The 27717-nt window shown below is 48.6% G+C and overlaps 1 protein-coding gene and 1 long non-coding RNA gene across 6 annotated transcripts; one reads left to right on the plus strand and one right to left on the minus strand.

The window, feature by feature from the left end:
• SP2 (Sp2 transcription factor) lies at positions 1-26997 on the plus strand. 2 transcript variants are annotated; one of them, XM_055326473.1, is made up of 7 exons: positions 1-1899; positions 15528-15607; positions 16315-17289; positions 22744-23056; positions 24191-24365; positions 24589-24782; positions 25884-26997. In XM_055326473.1, the coding sequence occupies exons 1-7, from the start codon at positions 1893-1895 to the stop codon at positions 25982-25984; spliced, it is 1845 nt and encodes a 614-aa protein (XP_055182448.1). In that variant the 5' UTR covers positions 1-1892; the 3' UTR covers positions 25985-26997. The 2 variants fall into 2 exon arrangements, with proteins under 2 accessions (XP_055182448.1, XP_055182454.1); XM_055326479.1 differs by having other exon boundaries at positions 15531-15607.
• Positions 2011-15591, minus strand: LOC129510368 (uncharacterized). Of its 4 annotated transcripts, none has more exons than XR_008664581.1 (5): positions 14968-15515; positions 11980-12176; positions 11414-11604; positions 2811-3017; positions 2011-2711 (listed from the first exon to the last, which is right to left on the minus strand). It is a non-coding gene; the product is annotated as an uncharacterized LOC129510368 (long non-coding RNA). The 4 variants fall into 4 exon arrangements; XR_008664583.1 differs by lacking the exon at positions 2011-2711 and having other exon boundaries at positions 2740-3017; positions 14968-15056; positions 15463-15591; XR_008664580.1 differs by lacking the exon at positions 2011-2711 and having other exon boundaries at positions 2740-3017.
• Positions 26998-27717: the final 720 nt, after the last annotated feature.

Here is a 27717-nt window from a genome sequence, read left to right on the forward strand (position 1 = left end):
GTGAAGGATATTGTTCGCCTCCTAGAAGGGAGTTTGGGGCTTTATAGCCAGCATAGTGAGCCAATGCAGGATCTTAACGAGAGGAGTGACAGCTTCTAAAGTCTTGTTTAAAAATAAAAGTCTTGTTTTTCAAAGGCTAAGGCCAGGAGGGTAGACAGCAAGAGAATATTAGCATTTATTCATCAATTCCTATGTACGGGGCATTGGCTCTGTATTGTATTTTATGCCTCCAATCCTTTATGATAGCGTTTTTCAAAATGCCAGTCATGGGATCCCTGGGTGGCGCAGCGGTTTGGCGCCTGCCTTTAGCCCAGGGCGTGATCCTGGAGACTCAGGATCGAGTCCCACGTCGGGCTCCCGGTGCACGGAGCCTGCTTCTCCCTCTGCCTATGTCTCTGCCTCTCTCTCTATCATAAATAAATAAAAATTAAAAAAAAACAACAAACAAAATGCCAGTCATGATCAAGAAAAGGAAGGCAGGCAGAAAGGAAGGTGGGGGGAGGGGAGGTGGAGGGAGGAAGGAGAACAGGATAGAAAAATACCACCGTGTCACGGGTAGGAAGGTCTAGTATTGTTTGCGGAAACTTTGTTAGACATTCTCGTGGGAGGGTAAGTGTACTGTATCAGGATTCAAATGTACTTCTCATTGTGATTTATGGTTTAAAACAAGAAAGAAAGAGGGCAGCCCTGGTGGCCCAGCGGTTTAGCGCTGCCTTGGGCCCAGGGCGTGATCCTGGAGTCCCGGGTTCAAGTCCCACGTCGGGCTCCCTGCATGGAGCCTGCTTCTCTCTCTGTGTCTCTCATGAATGAATTAAAAAAAAAAAATTTTTTTTTTTAAACAAAAAAAAAGAAAGAGAAGCCGCTGCCCTGGAGCACAGTCGCCTGGCGGTCGGTAAGCGGAAGGCGTGGACTGCGGAACCTGAGCCGCCTCCTTCCCGCCGAGGGCGGTGCGGACTCCCACGCACGTCACCCACCGAGGGAGGTGGGGCCGGGCCGATTCCGTCCACCCGAGGCGCTGGTCGGAGCGCGTATGCCAGGGGTGCCCTCCAGACGCACAGCATCCGAGGACGAGCGGCGGTCCCGGGAACCTCCCTCTAGAGCGCTTCGGGTGATGGGGGGAGGGGAACCGCCCGGGGATGGGGGCGTCGCCGCAACAACCAGGCGAGGCCCGACGCCTTCTCGCAGGAGTGTCGCGTCGCCGCAGCTCGCCGCTATTGTGCGGGGGCTCCCGTGCCTGGCGGCACAAAGTCGTCCGGGGGCTCACTTCCCACCCCGGAGGCGCTGCAGGGCGCGGGACTCCATGAGGCGGGTGGCTTTCCACTCACCGGGCACGGGGCTCGCGTAGCCGCAGAGCAGGAGGCCCTACCGCACCAGGGCGACACCGGATTGAGGTGTAATGTATGTACTATTTATAGGGCATTTCTGGGCCTCACCCTAAGGACTTCTGATTGGCTTTAGGGTAGATCTATCACTCATCTTTTGGGTTCGAGGTGGGTGGAAGGTCAACCACAACCAATACAAAACCACTCCTCAGCTAAGCCCCTCCTTATCTAGCTTCCTGTTGCTGTCCATCAACCACCTCGTGGGCGGGACTTTGCCTCCCGCCAACTGGCTGGCGAACACGTCGATCACTCTTTAGTAGGTTTCCGGTTGGTGGCCTCTACCGTCCATCAGTGACATTTCACAGGCCTATTGGCCAAACCAACGTCGCTCTAGATGTCTCTCTTTGATTGGTTGTTAGTGCTGTCGGTCCCCAATGTTCTGGGCTCTTATTGGTGAACGCTGCCGTCGCTCGGGCGGTGGCGGGCTCCGGGATTGGCGGGTGCTGGGCGGGCGGTGTCAGGCTCTCGGTGGCGGCGGAGGCGGCGGAGGCCAGGGAGGAAGATGTCGTAATGAGCGGTGGGTCCTGGCCGCTGCCGGCGGGGTCTTCCCGGCCCCCAAGGGTCGGGAAGACGGGCAGAGGCCGCAGGGACGGGGAGCCGGGGCCGGGGGTTCCCCCCTGGGGCCGGGCCTGGCGCCGGGGCCCGGCTCCGGGAGGGGCGGGGGAGGGAGGATTCCCGCCCGGAGGAGGAGCGGGGCTGGCCAGCCGGGCGGAGGCACCCGGAAGGGGGCGTTCGACTCCCCGCCCCCTCGGAGCCCGCTGGGCGGGAGGGTGGCGCTTCCGGGGGCTGGCGAGAGGTGCGGGCACCCGGGCGGGCCTGGCACCCCCTCTGCCCGGTTGCCGACCCGCCCCAGTGCTGTCCGGCCCGTGGACGTAGCCTGGGTCTGCTCCGAGGAGGCGGCCGACGCCCCTCGCGCTTGCCCTGTGTTCGGGGGACCCTCCTGCACTGATCTAGGTGCCCCCCGGCGATTCAGGGCCCTCCCGAGTGCAGAGAGGGGCAAGGGAATGCTTGAAGTGCAGGCGGCGCCAACCACATGGGCACTGCTGGGCATAGAACCCAACCTGGTTCCCGATATATCCCAGTGGAGAGATGGTGTCAGGACACGAGGGCACCTCGTAGGGCAGGTGACTTCTCGCCTTAGACTGCAAAGTGGGCAAAAACCTCCGTTTAATGTTTTCACTTGGGTCCTTGAGCACCAGCTAGGTACATGCAAGTTCTTCCCAGAATTGTGAGCCATTTAAGAACTTGTTGACAAGAATTCCCAAACTGTTTGCTGATGCTCTGTGGGGGGGGGGGGGGACTGCTGAATCCCAAAAGCCAGGCGCAAACCTAAGGAGTGACAGAGGAAATAAAACAAAACGGATACTTACTTTCTTCCTCCGCCCCACTTCCATTCCCATTGCTGACTTAGGGTTTTCAGCCTCCTACCCGTGCTTCTTGGCTTATGTTCCCAGTGGCTTTCTAATTTTAGTTGAAAAGGAACTGTGTCTTCTCTGGGCAATTGAAAAACCTGTCTTCACTGCATTCCTTGGTTTTGATTCTTAATTAACTTGATTCAGTGGGACTTCCTCTGGCTTTTCTCAAGGCACATTCTCCCAAAGTTTTTCTTGAGGTTACTTCTTGCTCACTTGTTTCCTAGAGAAAGGGAGGGAGGAGCTAGTAGATCTGCTTTAAGCAATGAATTGGTTCATGGTCCCCCATGACACTGATTTTAAGGGATGCTTTATGGGTGAGGATTGTTTCAAGGCACACTAGACTGCATTATCTAAAACTGATATGCTCTAACCCAGAAGGCATTAAGTATCATAATGGAGGACTAGGTGTTGAGTTGGTATTTTGGATAAGATTTTTTAGGGCTAGAACGTTTAGGGTGTTGATCAGTTCACAGAGGGGCTGTTAAAGGAAGAGTGGTGGAGTCCACACCATAGAAGTCATTTTGACTAATAACACAAACCTGTTGTCTGCAATAATGAGTGTAATTGCAGTGTCTTGTTTTGTCTTAAATTCTTGTGTGCCATGAAGGGGGTGAATCTGTCAGACAACCTAGCATTGGGCTGGTGATGTCATTATTCTAGTGGCTTCTAACAGGCATTAATACCTTTTGGAAATGGATTCTCATTGGCTGGGGCCATTGGTAAGTTTTCTAATTCTGGTTCTTCCACTTGGTTGTGTAGAGGCTTAACCTCTTCATTTGAAAGCAGCAGCAACAAGAAGAAAAAAAAGCTGGTCTGACTTGATTGTGACCCCCCCTGAGCTGAAGACACAGTGTCTTGCCAAGGAGACCCAAGTAGAGTCAGTTCATAATCCGATCCTCACCTGACTGCTGTGCAAGGAGACCTGACTCTAGGAGGAAGAGTTTAGCATTAGTGTTGACAGCACATAGACTGGCCAGTTTTGTTTTTTTTTTGGGGGGGTGTTTTGTTTTGTTTTTCTTATATTAAAGTTTGGGCCTCTGGAGGCCTGAGAAGAAGCTGTAAGATTTTGGCAAATGTCTGGGTAAAGGAGCTTTAGGGCGTAACAGCAGATAGGGTAGTTCATTTGGATATCTTGGCCTTGAGCTTCCTCATTCTTCTGTTGATTAATAGCAGCCCTCTGGAGAATTTGCAGGGTCCCTGTAGCCTGACAGTCCTTTGCCACAGGCATGTGATAATTCCTGAGTCTGCTTTAAGCAACTATTGCCCAACCAGGGCCCTTCTGAAGACATTCTAAACTTGGTGCTGTCATCTAGTAGACCCTGGTATTGGTTCGAGTTCAGCAATCTCTAAACCTTTGTCACTTCATTTCTATGATGTGAGTGTAGCCCATTCTTTTATGACTTGTCTTCACCTCCTTCATTCTGTTTACACACAAACTGGAAGCTTTGCCTCCAAGGATTGAAAAATAGAGTGATTCTTTTGGAGCGGGGGTGGGCAATGACCACAGAATGAAATATGCAGAGGAACACTGCTTTAAAGTACGTATGTAGTATAAGAAGGTGTAGAGATGTGAACACTTCTGAGTTTAAGTGATTTTGTGGTCCAGTTGAAACCTTGTGGGCTGAAGACTTGAAGTAAAATCTATTTGGAGAAGCTCCAGGACTTTCTTAGTAGTTTATTGGGTGATGCATCTGGATGAAGCTATCCTTTGGGTAGCTTAACTGGATTAAGGGACTTCTAGTGAGTTCATAAACTAGGAAAACTTGGCCTACATGCTGGACCAAGTCAGTACAAACCAGACTAGGAAATGGACATCATTACAGAATGCATTTGCTGACGTTTTTGCTTATTTGCTTTTTGCTGTAATTAAGAGGGTAATAACATGGGGCATTACCAACTCAAGGGCACTGTCAGCCTAAGTAGAGAAGGAATTAGAGGGGTAGCCCTGGTGGCGCAGCGGTTTAGCGCTGTCTCCAGCCCAGGGCGTGATCCTGGAGACCTGGGATCAAGTCCCGCATTGGGCTCCCTGCGTGGAGCCTGCTTCTCCCTCTGCCTGTGTCTCTGCCTCTCTCTCTCTCTCTCTGTCTCTCATGAATAAATAAATAAAATATTAAAAAAAAAGAGAGAGAAGGAATTAGAGATCACCCAGGAAGAGATGCTCTCAGGTGGCACTGGTAGATTTGTTCTAGTTGACAGGATTCCAAAATGGAAAACGGATTTTTCTGCTGCCTCATGGGCTCCTGGAAAAGAGAACCCAGGAGTAAAGCTCAGTCAGCCCTCAGTGCTTGGGGGAAGCCATGGCTTCCACTTTGTGTCTAGGAAGTGCTCTTTCTGAGTGGGTTACCATGCTTCTCATCAGGTGGCTCTGGGCTGGTGTGCTTTGGCGAGATGAGCTCTGCTCAGGACCAAGGGAGTGTGAAAAGGCTGAGTGTCCAGTTGGGGTGCTGCTCATTCTGTCCCCATGAGCTGCTCTGAGCAGTGTTGAGATGTCAAGGCTGCTTTTGTCCCAGGAAGAGCACGTGTGCAGGCCCAGCTGTTTGAATGCTTCCTTTGGACACCTCGTTCCCTTAGCTACAGTTTATTTCAGCTTCAGAATGGCATGCTGTACCTGGCCAGAAGCCTCACCACGTCACAGCGCTGAGGTTTAGCTTGGGTGACTTGTTTTTGCTGCTAAGGGCTCTGAGATGCCAGTTTGTCCTTATGCCATGACTTCGGCTGTTAGATGGCTTCTTTCATCTCAGCCGTGGGGTGGAAATGGCCCAGGAGCCAGCAGCAGGCACTGGCCTGCACACTGCCAAATGTCCTCTTTCTAGAGCTTCCTCTTTGGGGTATTTGTTACTTCTCCTGTGGCTCAGTGGAATCACAAAGCAGCTTCTCAGAGAGTGTGACCAGCAGGAAGGGCCGTGTGATTGGAAGTGGAATATTTCTGCCCCTGGTCAGTGTCTAACTGAAGTCTTCTCAGATTAGCCTAAAAATGGCCAAAACATTTCCCAGCTTTCAGAACAGTAAATGGTAAGGCTGCCCTCTCTTCCCCCGGAAAAATGAAGTCAGCACTCATTTCAGAACCAGTCCACAGCTGGGGTGACTCAAATAACTGTGCCAAAGCAGAGAAAACACTTGTTTGTACAGAATGCCTTTCTAGGGGGGGAAAACTATATCTTGCTTTCTTATTTTCTTCTGTTCTCCAAGACAGCTCTGAGGCCAGGTATTCTTTATACCATTTCCTGGGACTGCTCTGTCAACGTGCAGCTTTCACCACCACCACTGCTGCCCTGGGTTGCCACTCACTTCTCCAGAGTCCTTTCTGGGACTACTAGGTGTGACCCAGGCAGGATGAAACTAGCAAATGACAGTAACATTTTGAGGAGAGGTATTCACATAGCAGGTGCCCTCTTTATCTGAACTCATTCAGAAAAGAAGTCCTCCCCCATCCCAATATATATTAATTGAAAGAAGCATTGAAATGTGGTGCCTGGCATGTGGTTATGAGGTATGGGCTTGGAGATACTTGCCCAGGAGCAGGACTGGACTGTGCTGGTCAGCACACAGGCACTTGTCCCCTCATGAGGTGATGGGTAGGCTTGAGAGTTCCATCTGGGACTGCATCAGCTGAGCTGACCTGACAAGTGGATCCCAGCCTCATGCCAGGACATGCACATCTGTGGGTTTTCTTAAACTCCATTTAGGCTATTCTGCTCTGCAGTCTCCAGGATTCATTGATTCATCCATTCAAAAATATATATACTAACCACCTACTATGTGCCAGGTAGGAAGGATGTAGCTGTAGGTAAGGCAAGGGGAAGTCCCTGCTTTAGGAAGCCTATGGCTTAGTGGGTGATGATAAATAAGTAACTACTAAGTATTAGATAATGGGAAATGCTAAGGAGAAAAACAAAACAGAAGATAGAAGAATGTGAAAGGGTGCAATATATCGGGTGGTCAGGGAAGGTTTCAGTGAGAAGGTGAGTGAAACCAGCTGGAGGGGAGAGTCAGCCACTCAGTCTAGGGTGGGAGGCAGAGGGTGAGAACTCAAGCAAGGACAACAGAAAGTGCAGAGGCCCTGAGAAGGGGCCAAACCTGGCATGTTGGAAAACAGCAGGGAGGCGATTGTGGCTGAAGCAATGAAGGGGAGTAACAAGATAGGTAAGAGGGGTCACAAAAGACAGGTCACATAGAGCCCTTATGTGTCGTGCTGGGGACTTTGGTTCTAACTTTGATGGGAGAGGGGATGCTGCTTTAGGGCTCTGAGCAGAGTAATACCATGATCTCACTTAAGTGTGATGGGTCTCATTCTGGATGCATGTCAAGAATAGACTTGATGGGGAATAAGGTCAGAAGCCCAGCTAGGAGGTTTTTGCACTTAACCAGGGGAGATATGATGCAGATCTGAATCTGTTTGATAATAAGAGGTGGTGGTGAAAGCAATCAGGTTCTGAATATATTTGGAAAGTAGAACCAAAGTGTTTGCTGATTGTCAGATATTGTCAGATATAGAGTACGGAAAGAAAGAAGGGGCAAGGATGACTTGCAGAATTTTTAGCACCAAGCCACTAGAAGGACAGAATTCCAATGCCTTTGCCCAATGCCTCATTGTGCGGGGAAGCTTGAAGGGGACATGGAATTAGGACAACATCAGGGGTGAGTTAGACTTGAAACGCTCATTAACATACCCAAGTGGAGACGTCAGTAGGCAGCTGGATATTACAAGTCCGCAGATAGAAATTTGGAAGTCGTCATTATGTAGAACCTATATATTGTTGTTTTTTAAAGCTGTGAGGCAAGATGAAATCACCCAGGAAACAAGTGTAGACAGAGGAAAGGTAAATGCTGAGCCGGCACCCTGGGGCCTACCAACTAATTAGAATTTGAGAGGAGAGGAGGACCCAGCAAATGAATCTTCGAAGAAGGAGCTAGAGAGGTAAGCCAGCCTAGCAAGTGTGTCTGAGAAGCCAAGTGACAGAAACTGTTTCAAGGAGAAAGAGGGGTCTGCTGTCAAATCCACACATAGACCGAGGCCTTCGACTCAGCAACGCGAAGCACGAGCAGTTTTTGTGGCATGGGCAAAACCCTGGAGCAGTTCAAGAAGGGGTGGCAAGAGAGGAATCAGAGGCAGCAATTATGGGTCACTCTTGCTAGGGATTTTGCTTGAAAAGAAGATCTTAGCTGATGAACGGAATTTTAACTTCCTGATGGAATCGTGGGCCCACATAAGAGTCCTGGGCTGAGGTTGGGGTCAGAGTTGGGCACAGGGAAGATAGGATGGCTCCTGAGGTGCCTGGGTAAAGACAAGATCTTGTGCACCCCCCTCCTTTGGCCTGAGGCATTAGCAAGCCACCACCCACAGCTGTCTTCCTGTATTACAAATTGGTGAAGTTCTTTGCACCCTTCTCTTCTGTATGGTTATTATGGTGCTGGAGACTTGCTTCTCAGCGGTTTGGAGTCTTCTAACTACCAGTGTTGCTGCTGCTCCCTCCAAGCAAGCCAGTTCTCTTAGCTCATTCACGAACTCCTTTGAGGTCCAACTTTGTTCTCTTAAACCAGCCATGGCTTGCTTTTCCCTTACCAGCTCTAAATTCTTCCAGGCCAGGCAACTGGGAGAAACTGGGCTTAGAAACTGTTTTGTTGGCTTCCGGCCCAGCTGAGCTGACCAAAATAGCCAGCAAGACTGTTTGTGCAGAGTGAAATTCCTCCAGGGGAAATACCATAGTGTATTGCCAAGAAAGCCATGGTAGGAACCCAGGAGGCAAAAAAAAAAAAAAAAAAAGCCAAGTACCCTCAAGGTCTGGCTAAGGAGTTTGACCCAAGTTCTCTCCAGAGTGAAAAGAGCTTCTTAAAGCCTATTGTGGTATTTCTTAGGACCTCTTCTGTCATTCCTTGTGTCTCAAAGGCAGTGTTCTCAAGCAAAAGACCAGTGGAATGGCCCTCAGTCTGATGGCTAGGGCTTTGGGGTCCTGTTGAGGCCTCTTCCTGTTACCGGTGCTCCCTGAGCCAGCTGATGGAAGGACCCCTAGGACAGACACCCCTCCTTGCTCTGTGACAGGGCTAAGTGCTAGGAAGGGAGTGTGGGGCCTATGCACTGGCACATAGTAGGGACACTTGACCCAGACTTGGGGAGCTGGGAGGAAAGAGGTCAGGAAGGATTTGCCCTGAGTAAGTCATAAATCGAGCTTAAGAACCTCGGTTAGAGGGATCCCTGGGTGGCGCAGCGGTTTGGCGCCTGCCTTTGGCCCAGGGCGTGATCCTGGAGACCCGGGATCGAATCCCACATCGGGCTCCCGGTGCCTGGAGCCTGCTTCTCCCTCTGCCTGTGTCTCTGCCTCTCTCTCTCTCACTGTGTGCCTATCATAAATAAAAAAAAAAAAAAAAAAAAAAGAACCTCGGTTAGATAAATGAGAGAGAGAGCAGGCATATGTGCATGCACGAGTGTGTAAACTTAGGCTCCCAGTGAGAGAGAGCAAGTCAACGTTCCAGAAGTGGAAAACACTGAAATGGAAAACACTGACCTGCTTGTAGGAAAAGTTGGAAGAGAGATAAAGGAGAGGTAGAGAGGGGAGGGGCAAAGCATTTTGGCTTTTACAAGTTTATCTTAAGATCATCTGGAAGCTCTTGAAGGGTATAATCAGAGGAGTGGCTGGATGGGATTTGCATTTTAAAGATTCTTTTGACCCTGATAGTGGAGGCTGGAGAAGAGCTGGCAAGGCCAGAGGCCTGGAGAGCCATTTTGAAGGCTTTGGGCCATATTCCAGGCTGAGCGGAAGGTGATCAGTGCCAGGGTAGTGAATGGCGAAGGGAATGGAGAGCGGTGAGTGGATTGGAAAGAGGTTTATATTCAGGTGGTAGAATCATGAGGACTCCATGAGTCATTGGCGATAAGGATGACGTTCAGGTTTCCTTGTGATTAGAAATACCAGAGAGGCTGGTTGAACCCAAGACTCATTACCCATCAAACCTGCAGGCACTGAAGGGCCCCTGGCATTGCCCCATGCTGGGCATGGCAGTGCAGTACAGACTGACCCGACCCACCCTGGGAATCCTCCTGTGAATATCCACAGACATTAAGCCCATGATTATTTATTGGGTGGTGAGCATTACCAGAGGGGTTAACCTCCTTTCAGGGGTCTGAGTAACTAAAGGGCCGGATCCATAGTGGACTCTCAGTAAGTTTTGCTGGGAAAAAAACTGGGCTGAGACCTGAAGGGTAAGTGTTAGCTAGTGATGAGAGAAGAAAGAGCTCTGATCAAGGAAAGGGCAGTGGCAGAAATGAAAACTTCAAGGATCTGGAAGAGGCCCTGTAGAGGCGAGGCTGGGAGTGAGAAAGCTGGGGGAAGAATGGGCAAAGGTGACAACTCAGTGTGGGCAGTCCTGTGGCTCCCCAAGTGGAAGGCCTGGATGGACCCTTCTGCCACCCAGGAGACCAGGAATTGTCAGTCTGTGGAGATTACCTGAAGCTACGTGGGCGGGCATGGTCACTGGTGGAACCGGTGTGGGTGAGAAGGAGGGTGTTAAGGAACAGTAGGATTGAAGGGTGGCAAAAGGAAGAAGAGGCAGAGAAGTAGGAGAAGATCTGTGGGAATTTTGAAGAGGAGGGAAGAGTCAAAGGGTGAAGATCTGCTGAAGAGGGTCTGTTGGATCTAGCAATGAGGAGGTCCTTGGTGACCCTGGCAGGAGCAGTGTCAGCAGAGAGCTGCTGCTCAGGGAAATAAGCAAATGAGAAAAGAGGGGAGCAGTAAAGTGCTGGCAGCTTTTCCACCAAGTTTGGCCAGGGAAGGAAGACAAGAAAGGAAGACTGTAGCTGGAGGGGATGGCGGTGGAGATGGATGATCTGTTTGTAAAAAGCCAGAGACTCAGAGGATGCCCTTTCTGCGGGTGTTGGAACTAAACTGGCTTCCGGTATGGGGAAAGGAAAGTCCAGGTGGTGCCATCAGGCCCTAGACCCCCCCCCCAACCCCGCAGTCTGAAAGCCTTGCTTGAGGCAATTCGAAGTTTTCCATGGAGCCTAAGAGAGCTACTGTTGCTTGTGTAATAAATCACCATAAAACTTCATGAGCCAGGGGACTGCTGGGAAAGTTGTAGCCAATCTGAATTAATGAAAAGTCTGAATGACTAAACTCTGAAAGGAATGCAGCTTTTCTTTCTTTACTGAAAATACTCAGTAAATCCCACTTACCAGTGTTGCTAAATGTCAGTGACCGGATGTAAACTGTTAAAAGCAAATGGTACGATTAAAATGGTAGAAGTGGTATAAAACAATTACATGATTATGCCCAAGAGTCCCTTTGAGTCTTCTTACACTAGTTAGCCTCACTTTGAGTACCATGAAGACAAATTTAAGCACAATTTATGTCCAATTACACGTTTTTAAATTTAAGGTTCCAAATTAATGAGGTTCAAAGTACCTTTGATCAGAGTCTTGCAGCTATGTATCTACATTACTTCTGAACCACTTTTCATTTCCAAACACCCAACTGGCAATGCTTCTCTTTTCCCTTTCATGGTTAATCCCAGAATATAATGCTGCAATGGCAGGGAGATCAGTCCCTTTTCTGGTTGCCCAGGCCTGCAGCCCCAGGCCACAAAGCTCTGAGGACACTAGGAGATACACTAGGAGATACTTACGTTGATTTGAAGCCCAGAGGGTTATTTCAAGAGCCAGCTAGGTAGGAAAATGAAACCAACTGAAATGGTACAACGTCAGGCACCAGCAGTTGTGCAGCTTGCTTCAGTAAATCGTACTCTTAACTTCCCCACTGAAGAATCGCTCTGAACGTAGTCCGATCTCCATACCGTTTGAGTCCCGGGTAACAACGCTTGCAAAGGGAGAGAGGAAGATAGGAAAGGGAGATGAGTAAGGAACACAAGACCCGTTTTCATTTCGTTTACACTCTGTCCTGTTCTAGGGTCCTTCCATTTCCTTAGCAGAATATGTCTGCTGGAGAGTCAGTCACCAATTTTAGCTAAGTGAACTTGAGCCCAAGGGGAGCCTCCTGGGAGAACCCCTGCCTTCCCTTCCCAGCAGTGGCTGTAAGTAACTCAGCTTGTGTTCTTAATGGCAGCGTGGTCTGAGGATTTAAAAAAATCTTAAAGATTCAGTCCAGCTTCCTACACCATCTAGACATCTCATTTCCAACAGAGACACACATCCTGCCTCTGTCTAAATGATTCCAGAAAAGGGAGAACATTACCTCAAATGGCAACTGATCCCATTTTTTTAAAGTTCTCCCTTCTAGGGATCCCTGGGTGGCACAGTGGTTTGGCGCCTGTCTTTGGCCCAGGGCGCGATCCTGGAGACCCGGGATCGAATCCCACGTCGGGCTCCCGGTGCATGGAGCCTGCTTCTCCCTCTGCCTGTGTCTCTGCCTCTCTCTCTCTCTCTCTGTGACTGTCATAAATAAATTAAAAAAAAAAATTAAAAAAAAAAAGTTCTCCCTTCTATTAATCTGAAATCTGCCTTTTTTTTTTTTTTAAAGTAAGCTCTATACCCAACATAGGGCTCAGATTCATAGCCCTGAGATCAAGAGTTCACAGGCTCTGCCTACTGAGCCAGCCAGGCACCTCAAAGTCTGCTTTCTTGATGTTTCCACCCCGAAGTCTTTGAACCACATATGGGATAAATGTCCTGGTGGATATCACCAGTCCAGCATCCTGGCCACACCATCACTGCTGTCCTCTGAACAAGCTCCAATTGAAAATGCCCCTTGCAAAATATCCCTCAGAACAAAACGTGACACTCCAGATGTGGCTCAAATGTGCAGAACACACCAGGATGATTATTTTTATTCCTCTATGATTGAACTTTTGAAAATTCAGTCCTAGATTGCAGTAGATTTTTGGCAACCACATCTAGATTCTATTACCTCTCATTTAGCTTCAGTCAAACCCACTGGGGCTTTTTCACGGGAGGACTGCTATTAAATTCTATTGTTCCGTCCTGTATGCACATGTTTTTTTTTTTTTTTAACCCAAGTGCAGGATGTACTCAACCTCAAAGTTTAAACCACTATTTATTGATGATCCACTGTGCTCACGGCTCTCCATAGTAATTATTGACGCCTCCCAGAACCCCAGGAGGATGCTGTTCCCTCTGTCTTCCCCATGGCACAGTGAGCCTGAGAGGGAAGCTCCAGCCACCCCACTGATGATGGCATGACTCCAACCCTCATTTAAGTCTGGAGCCTTATGCTCTCAAGCACAGCACATGCTAGTTTTTAAAGATCTCTTTGAACCCTAATATCAACACCCATTTTATTTATAATCCTTCTCGGTTTGTGACAGCTGTAAGTTGAAACTGCCTGCTTGGTCTTTGCATGGTTTTCCAAACTTCGGTGGTGGATTGAGTACTCTATAGGCACATTTTCCAGCCTCTAGGGCACAGAACCAATTTTAGTGAGTCACAACCAGCATTGAAAAAAATGAAATAGAGTAGAAAAATACCCAAGTCCATCACACATAGTAAGAGCAGATTTTATTTCAGGAAACTCACTGCATGAGCATAGAACAGAGAAGTGTGTGGGTGCACGCATACTGGGTCTTGATGTAAATTGTTTTTATAACTGTGGTTCATGGTCTAAATAGTTTGAACACTACTGCTCTAAAGGAAAAATGTTTTTGAGTCATCTTAGATTGTTTTCATTATAATGCTGCAACTTAATTACGCACATAAATCTGTTTATCAACTCACTGATCTAGCTCCTATAAAATTAATTAACTACCAAAAAGCCAGTAAAAGTCACATCAGCAACCTCATTCTGGGAGATTGACACTTGATGGAACCCGTGTCACTACTGTCAGCATGAGGCATGGTAGACTTGACACCTCATGCTCCTTGAGTTTCCCATGCCTCTACCCTGCAGTGTCTAGTGCCAAGCAACACAGTCCTCCCACGCTTCTGAAGAGCTGTTCTCCTTCACTTTGCACAGATGTATCATGAATTAAATGTACAGAATTAAGTTGTCTTAATTAGCCCACGCAGTTAGATTGGTGCCACTTGGCAACAGTACAGCTGTAAACATACACACAGGCCCTGAAACAGGCAAAGCTTGGCAAAGCAACGGTCACCCAGTCAGTGTATGTTCATTTTGAAAGGATAACCATCACAATGTACATAAGAATAAAAACATGCTGGGCAGAAAAAGCATGAGCCTCCTTAGGAGAAGCTGCAGACCCTTGTCTTGGGAGCCACCCCTAGTTTGAGACAACCCTGATTGACCTTGCAGCAGCAAACCACTCAGGATGTGTGGATCTCCGCACTTTTAGGAGGAGGCACATTTGGCTTGGCCTCCAAACCATACTCTTCTGCCTGCATTTTTTTTCCCCTTCTTATTCATAAGGATATTATGAAAATTTCGGTCAGATGCCTTGTTGAAATAGAGTGTATACCCTTTCCTTGATATATCCATGCAAAACCTCATGAAAACAGCATGATTCAGTTTTTGCAACCCTGTGCCTTCTTCCTTAGGGTCATTGTTGTCTTCAGTAATTATAACGTGCCATTCAGTCTTGTTTCTAGGATTTTGCCAAGGATCAGTGTCTGTAATATTTCAAGATCTCCCTATACGATTTTGTCTAGAGCTGTGCTTTTGGCTTCTCACACAGTTTATTTCTCTGAAATAATAACCTTGTTTCTGTACTTCCCAAGAGCTACCTTCCAAAGGTTAAGGATGCGAGTCTCACTGCCTAGTGTCCTTTTCCTTAGTGATTTATGAACTACAAGATGGCATAGATTTCTTCCCCACCCGACCCCCAAATTCTCATGATTTCCATTTTACTTTAATTCTTTAAATCCGATTTAAGTTCAGAGTAGAGATTCCCTTCATTACTTCCTCAACGTTCCTTATTGTTCTTTCTTAAAAGGGGGGCGGGGCACAATAGGGTATATTCATTGTGGGAAAATGAGAAAATCCAGAAAAACAAGAAAAATTCTTGAAGTCAAGCAAAATTCTACTGCCAGGAGATAATAATGGGTCTTAACATTCCAGCATTTTCAAAGACATTTCCTGCTGTGTTCACATATAGAAATATATACACATTTAACAAAAATAGAATTTACTCTGTTTTCATTCTTCTCATTATATTCAGTCATTAGTTCTAGTCTTGGTGATGCCTTTGGGGCCATACCTGTTAGCCTATGTAAAGTCACTGAAAGTGGTTATCCACATGCTCAAGATCATTACCTGGGCTCTGGTACCTTTGTGGTGAAGGCTGAACATAAAGCACCTTAGATCTCCTTTCTCGTGGAGCAGGTGTGTCTTTGTCAGGGATCCTAGGAGAGAAGCGACTGTCAGCCTGGCATTTGGCTATAGAAGGAGTGAGCAAGGAGCTTGGGTTAGATCTAGAGGATTAACCAGAGGTGCAGGGCTGGGATGAGGGTGGCTCTCCTGCCCACCAAATAGGGATTCCATCAACCTAGTTAGAGTTAGCAGTACCCTGTAGAGATCCCTCCATTGGATGACTGAAGCTGGTCTCAGCAAAGTCTTGTGTCTTCCTGTTGTCCCAGGCTTTATGATGCCTGGAGACAAAACCAGCTGCCCTCCCAGCCCAGGATGGACAGATCGGAGGAGAGGAGAGAAGGCCACCCACCGAACAAGATGTAGGGTTGCTAACCTTGAGTGGGGAGGCATGAGGAAAGGTTAACCTCTTGGAGAAGCAAAGAGAGGCAAAAGGAGTACCTGAGGCCAATGGGCTTGGGTTCTGTTTGGGCCTCTTGTGACTTATTCAGTCTCTTTTCTTCCAGCAGATCCACAGACCAGCATGGCTGCCACTGCCGCTGTCAGCCCCAGCGACTACCTGCAGCCCGCCGCCCCCAGCACCCAGGTGAGTGGGCAGTGGGTTGGGGGGGGGGCAGTGCTGCATCAGCCTGGAGGCATTCTCTGAAACTGACATTAAACCACAGCAGAAAACTCTGTACCGGCTTCTCTGTAAACACCCTGGGACATGACCCCTGGGAAGATTCCGTGGTTCATTTTCTCTCAATGAAGAAGCCAGGGCCACTTACCTGAGGTGGCACAGTTGAGTTGGGGGAAAAGCAGGATTAAACTCCAGGTCCCTTCCACCAGACCCACTGACCATAAAAGGGAAATAGAGGCTGTGTCCCTACAGTCCAGAGGCTCTGTCCTTGTAGCCTCGAAAGAGCACCCTCCCCACTTTACCTGAGTGTTTATTCTTCCTCCCTCCCTTCCTTCCTCAGCTGAGGAATCAGGGGCCCCTCAGCCCTCGTGATGGGCCAATGGACTTCTGCCTAAAAGCTGAGAATGATTCTGTGACCCCCTGAGAAACATGGGTAGTGGGAAAGGTGTTTGTTCACCTTGTTATGGGGGCTTCTAGAGAGTTCCCCCCGAGAAAGGCACTGCCTACCCTTTCTCCCTCAGAGAAAGAGGAGACAGCAGGGAGAGGGAAGATGCTAGCACCCTGCCTACCACAGAGGTGCCAAAGAGCCTGCCAAGAGGAGGAGACCACGAAGGGCAGAGGGTGGCTGGGCAGCAGGTTCATGTCTCACTTTTCCTCCGCTCGTTCTCTCGCAGGATTCCCAGCCATCTCCTCTAGCCCTGCTTGCCGCAACATGTAGCAAAATTGGCCCTCCAGCTGTTGAAGCTGCGGTGACGCCGCCTGCTCCCCCCCAGCCCACACCACGGAAACTCGTCCCCATCAAACCTGCCCCTCTCCCTCTCAGTCCTGGCAAGAATAGCTTCGGAATCCTGTCCTCCAAAGGAAACATCCTTCAGATTCAGGGGTCACAACTGAGTGCATCCTATCCTGGGGGGCAGCTCGTGTTCGCTATTCAGAATCCCACTGTGATCAACAAAGGGACCCGATCAAATGCCAATATCCAGTACCAGGCGGTCCCTCAGATACAGGCGAGCAGTTCCCAGACCATCCAGGTACAGCCCAGTCTCACCAACCAGATCCAGATTATCCCTGGCACCAGCCAAGCCATCATCACCCCCTCACCATCCAGTCACAAGCCTGTCCCCATCAAGCCAGCCCCGGTCCAGAAGTCAAGTACGACTACCACCCCTGTGCAGAGTGGGGCCAACGTGGTGAAGCTGACGGGTGGGGGCGGCAATGTGACACTCACTCTGCCCGTCAACAACCTTGTGAACACCAGCGACTCTGGGGCCACCACTCAGCTCCTCACGGAGAGCCCCCCCACCCCTCTGTCTAAGACTAACAAGAAAGCCAGGAAGAAGAGTCTCCCTGCCTCCCAGCCCCCTGTGGCTGTGGCGGAGCAAGTGGAGACGGTGCTGATTGAGACCACCGCGGACAACATCATCCAGGCAGGAAACAACCTGCTCATTGTTCAGAGCCCTGGTGGGGGCCAGCCAGCTGTGGTCCAGCAGGTCCAGGTGGTGCCCCCTAAGGCCGAGCAGCAGCAGGTGGTACAGATCCCCCAGCAGGCTCTGCGGGTGGTGCAGGCGGCATCTGCTACCCTCCCCACCGTCCCCCAGAAGCCCTCCCAGAACTTTCAGATCCAGGCGGCTGAGCCGACGCCTACTCAGGTACCACACTCACCCTCTACACCCGCCTCCCTCTCCTTCGCACTGAATGGCTGACACTCTGTTCCCCCTGGCTTGCTTTAGAAGATGATACTGAGGCAGCTGCTGATTTGACCTGAGTGCTAGGAGTCAGCATCATCTGGGGTCAGTAGTAAGTGGCCATTTCTGCTGACATGTGGGCTCTCTTTGGTTCAGGTGGTTATGTACTGCTCATCCTTAGAAATCAGATAAGACATCCCTATATACCTATATTGTGGTCCACTTTTTCTTTTTGGAGAGTTTTTTGGAGGGTGGTTAGAGGACAGATACGTACTTTTTAATAATAAAGTTTATTTTTTACTATAGAATCACATACAGAAGCAAGAATGAAATCTCAGAACCATAGAATTTGATGTAAAGTGAGAAAATTCTGGTCATTGTTAATGGCAAGAAAAAAAGTAGGAAGACACAGCCCAGCTTGATGGCAGGAACACTTAGGCTAGATCCGTCTGGGATGTTAATAATTCAATAAGAATGTTATTTGGGGCTTATATTAAGGTGCCATACTACTCTGGAGTCTATTTGACTCTGTGAGGTGGTTTTATTCTTCGTGTATGCCTAGTAAATGCCAGAGATTATGCCAATGTTGCAGATGGAGAGCCTGGAACTCAGAGGAGTTAAGAAGTTTCCAAGAGCTCATGGGGCACAGGTGACATGGGGCAGGATTCAACCCAAATTTCTGACTTCAAACCCCATGCTCTTTTCTGCTTTTCACCTTGACTTGCTACGTCTTGGTATGGCAGGTGCTACAATTAAAATTGAGGACAAGGTGGTTGTTGTTTTTAAGGATCTTTTTTAATATAAGAAAGTAGTTCCTGCCATTGAGGAATTTATAATCCAGTTGTCTGGGGAGAGAGAACTGAGGCATCACAGTGAGTGACAGTAGGGAGTTGTGTTCTTTCCAGGTGGACAAGGAGTGCCTTTGAGATTGAGTTATGGACATGGAAGTCACACAGAAGGAAATCTGAAGCCTGCCCTGGAATCCTCCCTCCTTGGCATATCATGTATTGCCAAGTGATTTTCTTTAAGTTGTTTAATTTACTTACTAGAATACCTATCAGGTTCCATTACCAGACTTACCTTATAGATGAGGAACTGGGGGTGATAGCTGCTCAGGTGCACACATCCTTGGCAGAAACCTCCCCTCCCTTCCCTGAGGTCCCAATCTTGAGATTGATGGAGGCAGGGCTTAAACCCAGGTCTTCCTAAGGAAATAATCATACATATGCAGAAAGTTTTAGCTACAACATTATTTTTTAAAGGTGACATAGTTTTCCAATATCCTGAGGTGCTGTATATTACACAAATAATACTCTATTAACTGTAAATGTAGGCAGTTTACAATCTTATAGCTAAATAAATTCCTAAAAGTGGGGCAAAGGATATGCACATCCCTCCCCTCCCCACAAAGGTATTCTATTCACTGTCAGAGATGGGCAGTCCACAGCCTGAGGTCAAATCTCACCCGCCCTTCTGTTTTTGTAAATAAAGTTGAAGTTGAATTAGAATACAGACATTGGAATGCTCACGTGTGCTGCATTTGCACTACAAGGCAGAGACCTCATCAGTGACCTGCAGTTTAAAACATTTACTATCTGCCTTTACAGAAGAAGTTTGCTGACCCCTGCTCTATATTAGGAACACAAAATGTTCCAGTAACAGAAATTTCAGGTACACAGGAAATAGTAATATGCAAAAGGAGCATGGTGAGATTTGTTTCTTCATTAAGAGATGAAAGGAGGCTTATTTCTTTGCTTTTAACTGAGAAACACGGCCCCAAATAGCCCAGGAATTAAAAATAAACCTAATCAAAATCACAGGAGGATTTTTTTTTTTTTTTTACACAAATAACTTTTTGCTCCTGGATCATTTGAGTGTAAGCTGCCACCATAGTCCCTGCTTCCAAATGTTTTATAGAAAGTGTCTCATTATTACCTGCAAGGAAATTCTGCATAATAATATAACCATCAAGCCTAGGAAATTGGCAATGAAACATGCTAATATAATATCTTTCATTCCCCGATCTTTACTTGATGTTCATGACCTTGACACTTTCGAAGGCTTCAGGCCAATTATTTGGAGAATGTTCCTCACTTTAGGTTTGTGTGATGTTTCCTCATAATATGCGGATTGTGCTTTTCTTTTTTTCGTAGAAATATCACAGGTGTGATGCTGGGTTCATTCTCACTGTATCCTAAAAGGGGTGTGTCATTTCAATTTGTCTCAGTGTTGATGGTGATTAAAGTGATGTTCACCAGATTTCTGCACCTTGTTTTCTGTGTAACAAGTTAGTATTTTGTAGGGAGATACTTTGAGATTATGTAAATATCCCATTCCTCATCAGACTTTTCCCTCCACTTTTTTTACTAAAGAGATTTTCTTAAAGCTAATGTTTCATTCATTCGTTCATTCATTTATAGATTTTATTTATTCATGAGAGATACACAGAGAGAGAGAGAGAGAGGCAGAGACATAGGCACAGACAGAAAGAAGCAGGTTCTCCATAAGGAGCCCGAAGCGGGACTCAATCCCAGATCCCAAGATCACAGCCTAAACCGAAGGCAGATGCCCAACCACGGAGCCACCCAGGCGTTCCTAATGTTTCATTTTAAAAGAACTTTATATTCACAGAAAGGTTGCAAAGGTAGTACAGATGGTGTCTGTTTCCCTCCATCCTCTCCCTTGATTTTCCCCTTTGTGAAACATTGTACATTACTGGCTAAGTTTGTCAAAACAAAGAAACTGAAATTGGCACATTTGGAAGTCACCAGGTTTTCCATTTATGCCCTTTTTCTGTTCCAAGATCCAGTCCACATACTATGTTGCACTTAGTGGGCATGTCTCCCCAGGCCCGTCAGGGGACAGCTTCTTGGTCCTTGTTTTCCACGATCTTGGCAGTCATAAGGTATATTGGTCAAGTATCCTACAGGATGTCCCCAACTCTGGGGTTAAGGGCTTTTGGAAAGAATACAGAGGTCAAAATGGCCCTCTCGTGTTATATGAGGAATACGTGATGTCCATAGGACATTTTGGCGGTCATGATGTTAACCTATATCTCTGGTTAAGACCGTGTTTGCCAGGTCTCTTCATTGTAAGTTGCTACTCTTACCTTTCTCTGTTCTTTGGAAGGGAGCTGCTATATTTCTCATCTTCAGGGGTGGAAATTACGGTCTACATCTTGGATGAGAAAGTATCTACGTAATATTATTTGGAATTCTTTTTTTTTAATTTTTTATTTATTTATGACAGTCAGAGAGAGAGAGAGAGAGAGAGAGAGAGAGGCAGAGACACAGGCAGAGGGAGAAGCAGGCTCCATGCACCGGGAGCCTGACGTGGGATTCCATCCTGGGTCTCCAGGATTCCGCCCCGGGCCAAAGACAGGCGCCAAACCACTGCTCCACCCAGGGATCCCTATTTGGAATTCTTCTAGAAGGAAAACCTTTTTCTTCTTTGTTCAGTTTACTTATTCTATCATTTATCCCAATAAGGGCTGATGTATATTTATCTTATACTTTGGGTTATAATCCAGGATCATGTTACTTATTTTGTTGCTCACATTGTTCCAGCTTTGGCCGTTTGAAGCTCCATGAGTTCAAGGATACATACTTCCTTGAGTATATACCCCCTGGCATACTCCCACCTCCCCCACCCCCCAACTTTGAGATATTCACATACTGTGAAATTTACTCTCTTAAAGTGTACAACTCAGTGAGTTTTAGTATATTCACCGAGCTGTACACCCATCCCTATGGTCTAATTTGAGAACATTTCCATCACCCCGAAAGAGACCTTTAGTAGTCCCTCTTCATGTCCCCTTTCCCCCAACCTGCCCTGGCAGCCACAAATCCATTTTGTTTCTGTGGATTTGCCTGTTCTGGACATTTAATTTAAATGTAATCTTACAACAGGTGATCTTTTGCAGCTGACTTCTTTCACTTAGTAATAACGGTTTCAAAGTTCATCCATGTTGTAGCAGATGTCAATGCTTTTTTTCTGTGTATTTCTTAGCTACAGCCCTGGGATCGACCGTTCTTCTCATTGGAGAGTATGTAACAGGTGTTTAGTTCTGCCATTCTTTTCTCCATTTGTTTATTTATGTCAATAAGGACTATTAGGTTCCCATTTTCTTCAGTGGGTTATAATCCATTAGTATTAATGTTTTTTATGTTCAGGTTATCCCCCTTTGGACAGGGGGAGCTGCCCCACACACACACACACACAAACAGGCTCCTGTGCCCTTTTCCTACATTATCCGCGTTCCTTGCGTACCTTCTTACTTTCTGGTACCACAGGTGTTCCACGCTCTACTTGTACTTTCCCTGCCCCCAAACTTGGAATCAGCTCTTTTTCTCTAAGGAGCTCTGGTTCCTTTTAGTTGAGCATGATATTTAGAAGCAAAGACCAGGGTGCTAGGTAAGCTCAGTGGCCCGGGAGTGTTGCTCCCAGCGCTTCTCAGTAGACACAGCCAAGAACCATATATATATATACACACATACATATGTACACATACATAATGGCTGAATAGATAGAAATGGATATAGACACACACATACACCTACATATATATACACATTTATATCTATGTTCCTCTCTTTATAGCGAAACCCCAGAGTTTCCACCAATGTCTGATTCCTGTCCAGTGCCACGCACTTCATTCTAGCTTCTCCGTCTCTGTATTTGTAACTCTCTTGTGGGAATCCTCACTTCCTTTAGCCTTAACATTTTCCTTTCTGGATCTCAGTTCTCCCATGTGGACACACTCCTCAGCCTGCTGGGGTGGGGACAGCCGTGCCTAGCCACTGTCCTCACTGCTCCACAGATGCCCTCCTCATCCCACTCAGGCTCCAGCATGCATATCTTTAAGACTTTTTTTTTTTTTATCTTTAAGACTTCTGAGACACATTCCCAAATTTCCCTCCAAATTTCCCCCCAGACCACCTACACTCCTCTTAATGTGAGTGCCTGTTTCCCTGCTGTCTCACCAGCAGTGAGCATTATATTTTATTTTTCCATCTTTGCCAATCTGAGGCAGAGGACTCCTTGATCATGCCTCCTAAGAGCTGTTTTCATTTGTTTGGTGGTCATTCATGGTGCATCTTCTGTGACGTCACCATTTAGTTGCCTTCTAATTCTGAGGGCTGGTGTTATATTTTTCTGCATTAAGTAAATCCAGTGTTTGGTTTCCAGTCAACAATCAGCATTTGCCACCTTAGTACAGGAATGCCATTGGCAGTGTGTGAATATAGGTCTGGGCCAGTTGGAGAAGACGTGGTGGATCAGAAAGCATCCCCCCAAAAACTTCTCACTTGGGCAGTGAGGGTGGTGACACTACATTCAAACATGTGCAGGGGTGGGGGGTAGTAGTGAGTATCCCAGTCTCTCCTGGGACACTGACCTTTTTTCTCTGACCCTTCCCAGGTCTACATCCGTACGCCTTCAGGTGAGGTGCAGACGGTCCTCGTCCAGGACAGCCCCCCGACAACAGCTGCAGCCACCTCTACCACCACCTGTAGCAGCCCTGCGTCCCGTGTTCCCCATCTGAGCGGGACCAGCAAAAAACACTCGGCCGCAATTCTCCGGAAAGAGCGCCCCCTGCCAAAGATCGCCCCCGCTGGAAGCATCATCAGTCTGAATGCTGCCCAGCTGGCAGCAGCGGCCCAGGCCATGCAGACCATCAACATCAACGGTGTTCAGGTCCAGGGTGTGCCTGTCACCATCACCAACACCGGCGGTGAGGGAGGGCCCCTCGGCCAGGGTATGGGCAGCAAGCCTGTTTGCCCTACCCAAGGGAACTATGGGCCAGCCTGGGATTTCCAGTAACCACAGCGAGGATAACTGCTCATCATTTGCCTGATCCCTTCTAGCTTAAGAGTATGTCCACTTAGTCCTTACAGTCGCCCTACGAGATCGTTTAAGACCTATGTTGGCCCCACCTGACAGCCAAAGATCTTGAGTAAGTTGGAGAAGTAAGATGTACTCAGGAAAACTCTCCAACTAATATACACATGCAAATTAGTCTGGGACAGACCAAAGAGCTGTTCAAGGGAGGTTCCAGTAAAGGGACTTGAAAATAAGGCTTTTAGAAGGAGACAGCCTTGAGTTAAGGTGGGAAGGAGAGGAGGGGCCTGTGGCAGAAGGAATGGCTGGTCCTGCACTCAGTTCAGCGCTAATATTTGGTAGCATTTAGTGCACGAAAGTGCCTTGCACCAAATCAAAGGAATATTGTAGCCACCTAGCAAAAATGGTTCCTTGCGTTTCAGCTGGGTGTTCTTTAACTGGGTGAAGAGCACTTTTCAAGGTAGTGGGAGCCCTCTGAATCTCCTCTCTTCATTCTTAAATGAGTTTATGGCACTTATGCATCATGCATTTGGTTTAAGGGCATGGGATGAATCCATTCAGAGAGACAGTGTTGGGTCAGTGACACTGCCCCTGCTTCAGAATAGCTTTATGTAAGTCATAGAGGACTTGGTTTTGTCCTGTTTTCTCACTCTTAGTACCAAAAATCCCTGGAGACCTTCCTGATAGCAGAGTTGGTATCTCACGAGGGCCTCAGGTTGGAAGAGTTTCCAAAGAAATACTCCAAGACAAGCCAAGACAGGAGCCTTCCCCACTGAGGTCACATGGGCAGTGTCCTGACTCAGGACCCTGAGTGTGACATTGACTGCCTGGGTTCAAATCCAGGTCCTACCATCGATTAGCTGTGACCTTGACATACGTTGTTGGGCCTCAGGTTCCTCAAGGGTAAAAGTGGGAAAATAGTATCTGATTCACAGAGTTATGAAGGCTAAGCAAGTTAAGACATCTGAAGCCTCAGAAAGGGTATCCGGCTCCCACACCCTCAACTGTGCCCTCCTCTGGCCCACAGGGCAGCAGCAGCTGACAGTGCAGAATGTCTCGGGAAACAACCTGACCATCAGTGGGCTGAGCCCCACCCAGATCCAGCTGCAGATGGAGCAGGCCCTGGCTGGAGAGGCCCAGCCTGGGGAGAAGCGGCGCCGCATGGCCTGCACATGTCCCAACTGCAAGGATGGGGACAAGAGGTAATGGGGGGTGAGGGGGAGGGCCCAGCCCACCAGCCTGGCATGTGCCCTGTTGCCCCAGCCCTTCTCTGGAACACAGACAGGAAGGGGATGAGGTAGCAGCTCCCTACCACCTGTCCTCCTCACTTTTTCCTGTCCCCTCTGACCTGTCCTCGAGTCCTCTCTCCATCCTGCCCTGCCTCGCATTTTCTACCTCCTCCCTTTCTCGGCTTCCCATTCCCAGGTCTGGAGAGCAGGGCAAGAAGAAACACGTGTGCCACATTCCTGACTGCGGCAAGACTTTCCGGAAGACATCCTTGCTGCGGGCCCATGTGCGCCTGCACACCGGCGAGCGGCCCTTTGTCTGTAACTGGTTCTTCTGTGGAAAGAGGTTCACCCGGAGCGACGAGCTCCAGCGGCACGCCCGCACCCACACAGGTCTGTTGGCCTTCCCCCGCAGCATCCGCCTCCCCGGCCCTGCCATGACGGAGCTACCACACTGAGCGGGAGCTACACACCATTCTCAGGGGGTCCAGGACTACCCAGCAAATTCTTTCAAGCCAGCCCTTTAGTGCAGTGCTTTCTGAAGGGATGGCATTTACCTGCCATAGCCTTCATGACTTCTGCCCTAGCCAAAACCAAGTCCTCTATGACTTACATAAAGCTATTCTCCAAGAAGCCCTGACGTAGAGTGCCGGGCACTACACCATGTGTTCTAGCCATGAGCTAATTTAATCCTCGGAACGACATTGTGGGGAGGGCTCTTGGTGGTGCCCATTTTATCAAGGCATGGAGAGGGGGCTGGGTCACCCAGCTGGTGACTGGTGGAACTGGGTTCAACCCTGGGTCCTCTGGTTCCCAGGTCCACACTCTTAATCACACTTTCCCACATCGCCTTTCCTCCTAGTGTTTACCAACTGACTTTCCTCACATCATTTCACTCTTTTCACTCATTTGTGTCCAGTGCCATGTGTTTGATCCCGCAGGCATGATATCAGAGTTACAGGTTTTAATGCACTGGCAAATAAATACAGAACTCTAGATAGAAAAATGTTTGTCCATCTACCATCTAACACTGCTGCGGGTTTCTCCCTCGGGCCACAGCACACGCTTTGAGAACTGCTGCTAGAGCAAGAGGGCCTCTGTGAGCAGACCCTTATCCTGGGACAAGGATGGGGCTGGTGGGGGCCAGATTGCAACCTCCCCCTCAGGGGCTAAAGAGTAACTACTCAGAACGGCAGCTGGCAGGTCTGCCAGGAAGGGGCTTTCCTAGGATGGGGAAGACGTGGAGCCAGGGTTAGTAATAGGGACAGAGATAGGAAGGAAGCAGGTGACAGCCCTACATGGGAAGAGCCCTGGTTGCAGGTACTGGGCACGAGTAGGGCTTTTCAGGCAAGGGACAGGGTAGACTGGGAAGTGACGCCACATGGGGGTGTGGAGAAAGGAGAACCGCCAGAGGCTCTAGGTGAGACCACAGGGAGCAAATGCCTGATCAGATGGGCAGGACAGGATGACAATGATGTGCATCTTGTCTTTCAGGGGACAAACGCTTCGAATGTGCCCAGTGTCAGAAGCGCTTCATGAGGAGTGACCATCTCACCAAGCATTACAAGACCCACCTGGTCACGAAGAACTTGTAAGGCCAACTGAGGCGGGTGGCCCCGAAGATACAGTCCCCTGTCTGTGTCCTGCCTGGGCCCCTGGTGGAAAGGAGCCCCCTCTCCTTCCCCTGCCCGGACTGCCCTGGGCCACTCTCCGCCCCTCCCTTCTGTTCTGCGACTGTCCCCACAGGAAGGGGCTCTGCTGCCCCGCACTGGCCTCTTCCTCCAGCCCCTTGGCTCCACCCTGGCCCTTCCCTCTCACCTCGAGCTCCCGGCCTGCCCAGACCATGGACATTGGCCGCGCCCAATGAGACGTTCTAAACCAGGACGAGTGGGAACCCTTATTTCCAAAGGAAAAACATGAATTTCACTCCGTCGAGGAGCAAAGTGAGCCCCCCTCAGTCTTCTCCCCCCCAACACTGCCGGAGTTGCATCGTGCCATGTCTTTCTCTCCCCTGCCCCTCCCAGGCCCCGCCAGCCACCTCGGCCACCCTGGGCCCCTGCGCCCAGGGTGCCATTGGCATCCACTTCCGGAGAGGCTCACGGGGCTGCCTCCACTCCACATGCCCAGCCCTGCCACAGCTCTCCTCCAGCACATTCCAACTTTCTATTTAAAAAGTCAAGCTCCCCACTGATGCCCTCTTTTTCTATGGAGAACGTTGCCTTATATTCTACTTCAGATGATGAACACTGTGTATTGTGTGTGCTTTACGGTTTTATTTAATTGCTCCCTTCCTGTCCTCGTTACTCACCTCCCCCACACCTGCTTCAGTTTAGGGTTTGGGGGGCAGTGATGAGCATATGGATTTTTTTTTCTCACTCTAGCAATTCTCTTTTCTCAATGACACAGCATTTCACTCGAATCTGGATTCAGATAAAAACGCCTTCACCTCTTGATCCTCTTCCCTCTCCCCCTCATCCCACCCCAGCTGGCCCCAGCCCTACTTGTGTACAGTGTATATTGTATAATAGACGATTGTGTCTACTACATGTTTAAAAACATATTGCTTGTTATTTTTGAGGCTTTTAAATTAAACAAAAATCCAACTTTATTTTTAGTTGTAACTGCTTGAGGTATGTTTTATGAATTAAGTGACAGATTTGTTATCCTTTATTAACGATGTACTTTGTTGGTCAGCAGTGGGCTGACAAAAATTTTTTCTTGCTAATAAATTTAGTTGCCTGAGGCAAATCTGCAACCGGCAGTGCAGCTTTTATCTTTTACCTGGGAGAACTTGGAGAGGAGGACTCCGGAAGAGGGAGCCCTGGCCTCTCCCAGCAATCCACATGGGGACCAAGGCAGGACCTTGCCCTCCTGGCCTCAGCCCAAAAAGGGCAGCAGCCACACAGACCTCCTGGTGTTGGCACAAGCCCCCAGAGCACCAGGATGGGACCTCCGGCCAGGGCCTAGCATGGGTGTTCCTGCTTCTCTGAGCCAGTTTTGCTGGCGCACACTCTGCCTGCAGACTCAGGTCACAACGATGCCTTCCTTCCAAGCGAGTGAGTCCCTCTGCTCAACTCCCCAGTCCCTGGATGAAGGCTTTGGCCTGAGAACCTGTTTGTAAGAACTATAGGGAAGAGAGCCAGAGGGACCTTGGCTTAGTCACCTCCCAGAGGCTAGAGTCTGGAGAAAAAGTAGTTCCCTAAGGCCAATATACTTTCCCAGGGTAGAGGGCTGGGATCCCAGTCACAGATTTCTGTTTTCCTTTTGTCCCCCATCCCGACATTCCAGAGAGGGTAGCACAAGCTCTGAAACTTTGGTGGGTATCTTG

This window comes from Nyctereutes procyonoides, unplaced genomic scaffold (assembly GCF_905146905.1).
Source record: "Nyctereutes procyonoides isolate TBG_1078 unplaced genomic scaffold, NYPRO_anot_genome, whole genome shotgun sequence".
Lineage (NCBI taxonomy): Eukaryota > Metazoa > Chordata > Mammalia > Carnivora > Canidae > Nyctereutes > Nyctereutes procyonoides.

What these genes read in the sequence shown, in the direction of transcription:
- SP2 (XM_055326473.1), top strand. An exon ending in CTGAGCCGACGCCTACTCAG is followed by an intron (nt 17,290 to 22,743) that starts GTACCACACTCA and finishes GACCCTTCCCAG; the next exon opens with GTCTACATCCGTACGCCTTC. An exon ending in CACCATCACCAACACCGGCG is followed by an intron (nt 23,057 to 24,190) that starts GTGAGGGAGGGC and finishes TCTGGCCCACAG; the next exon opens with GGCAGCAGCAGCTGACAGTG.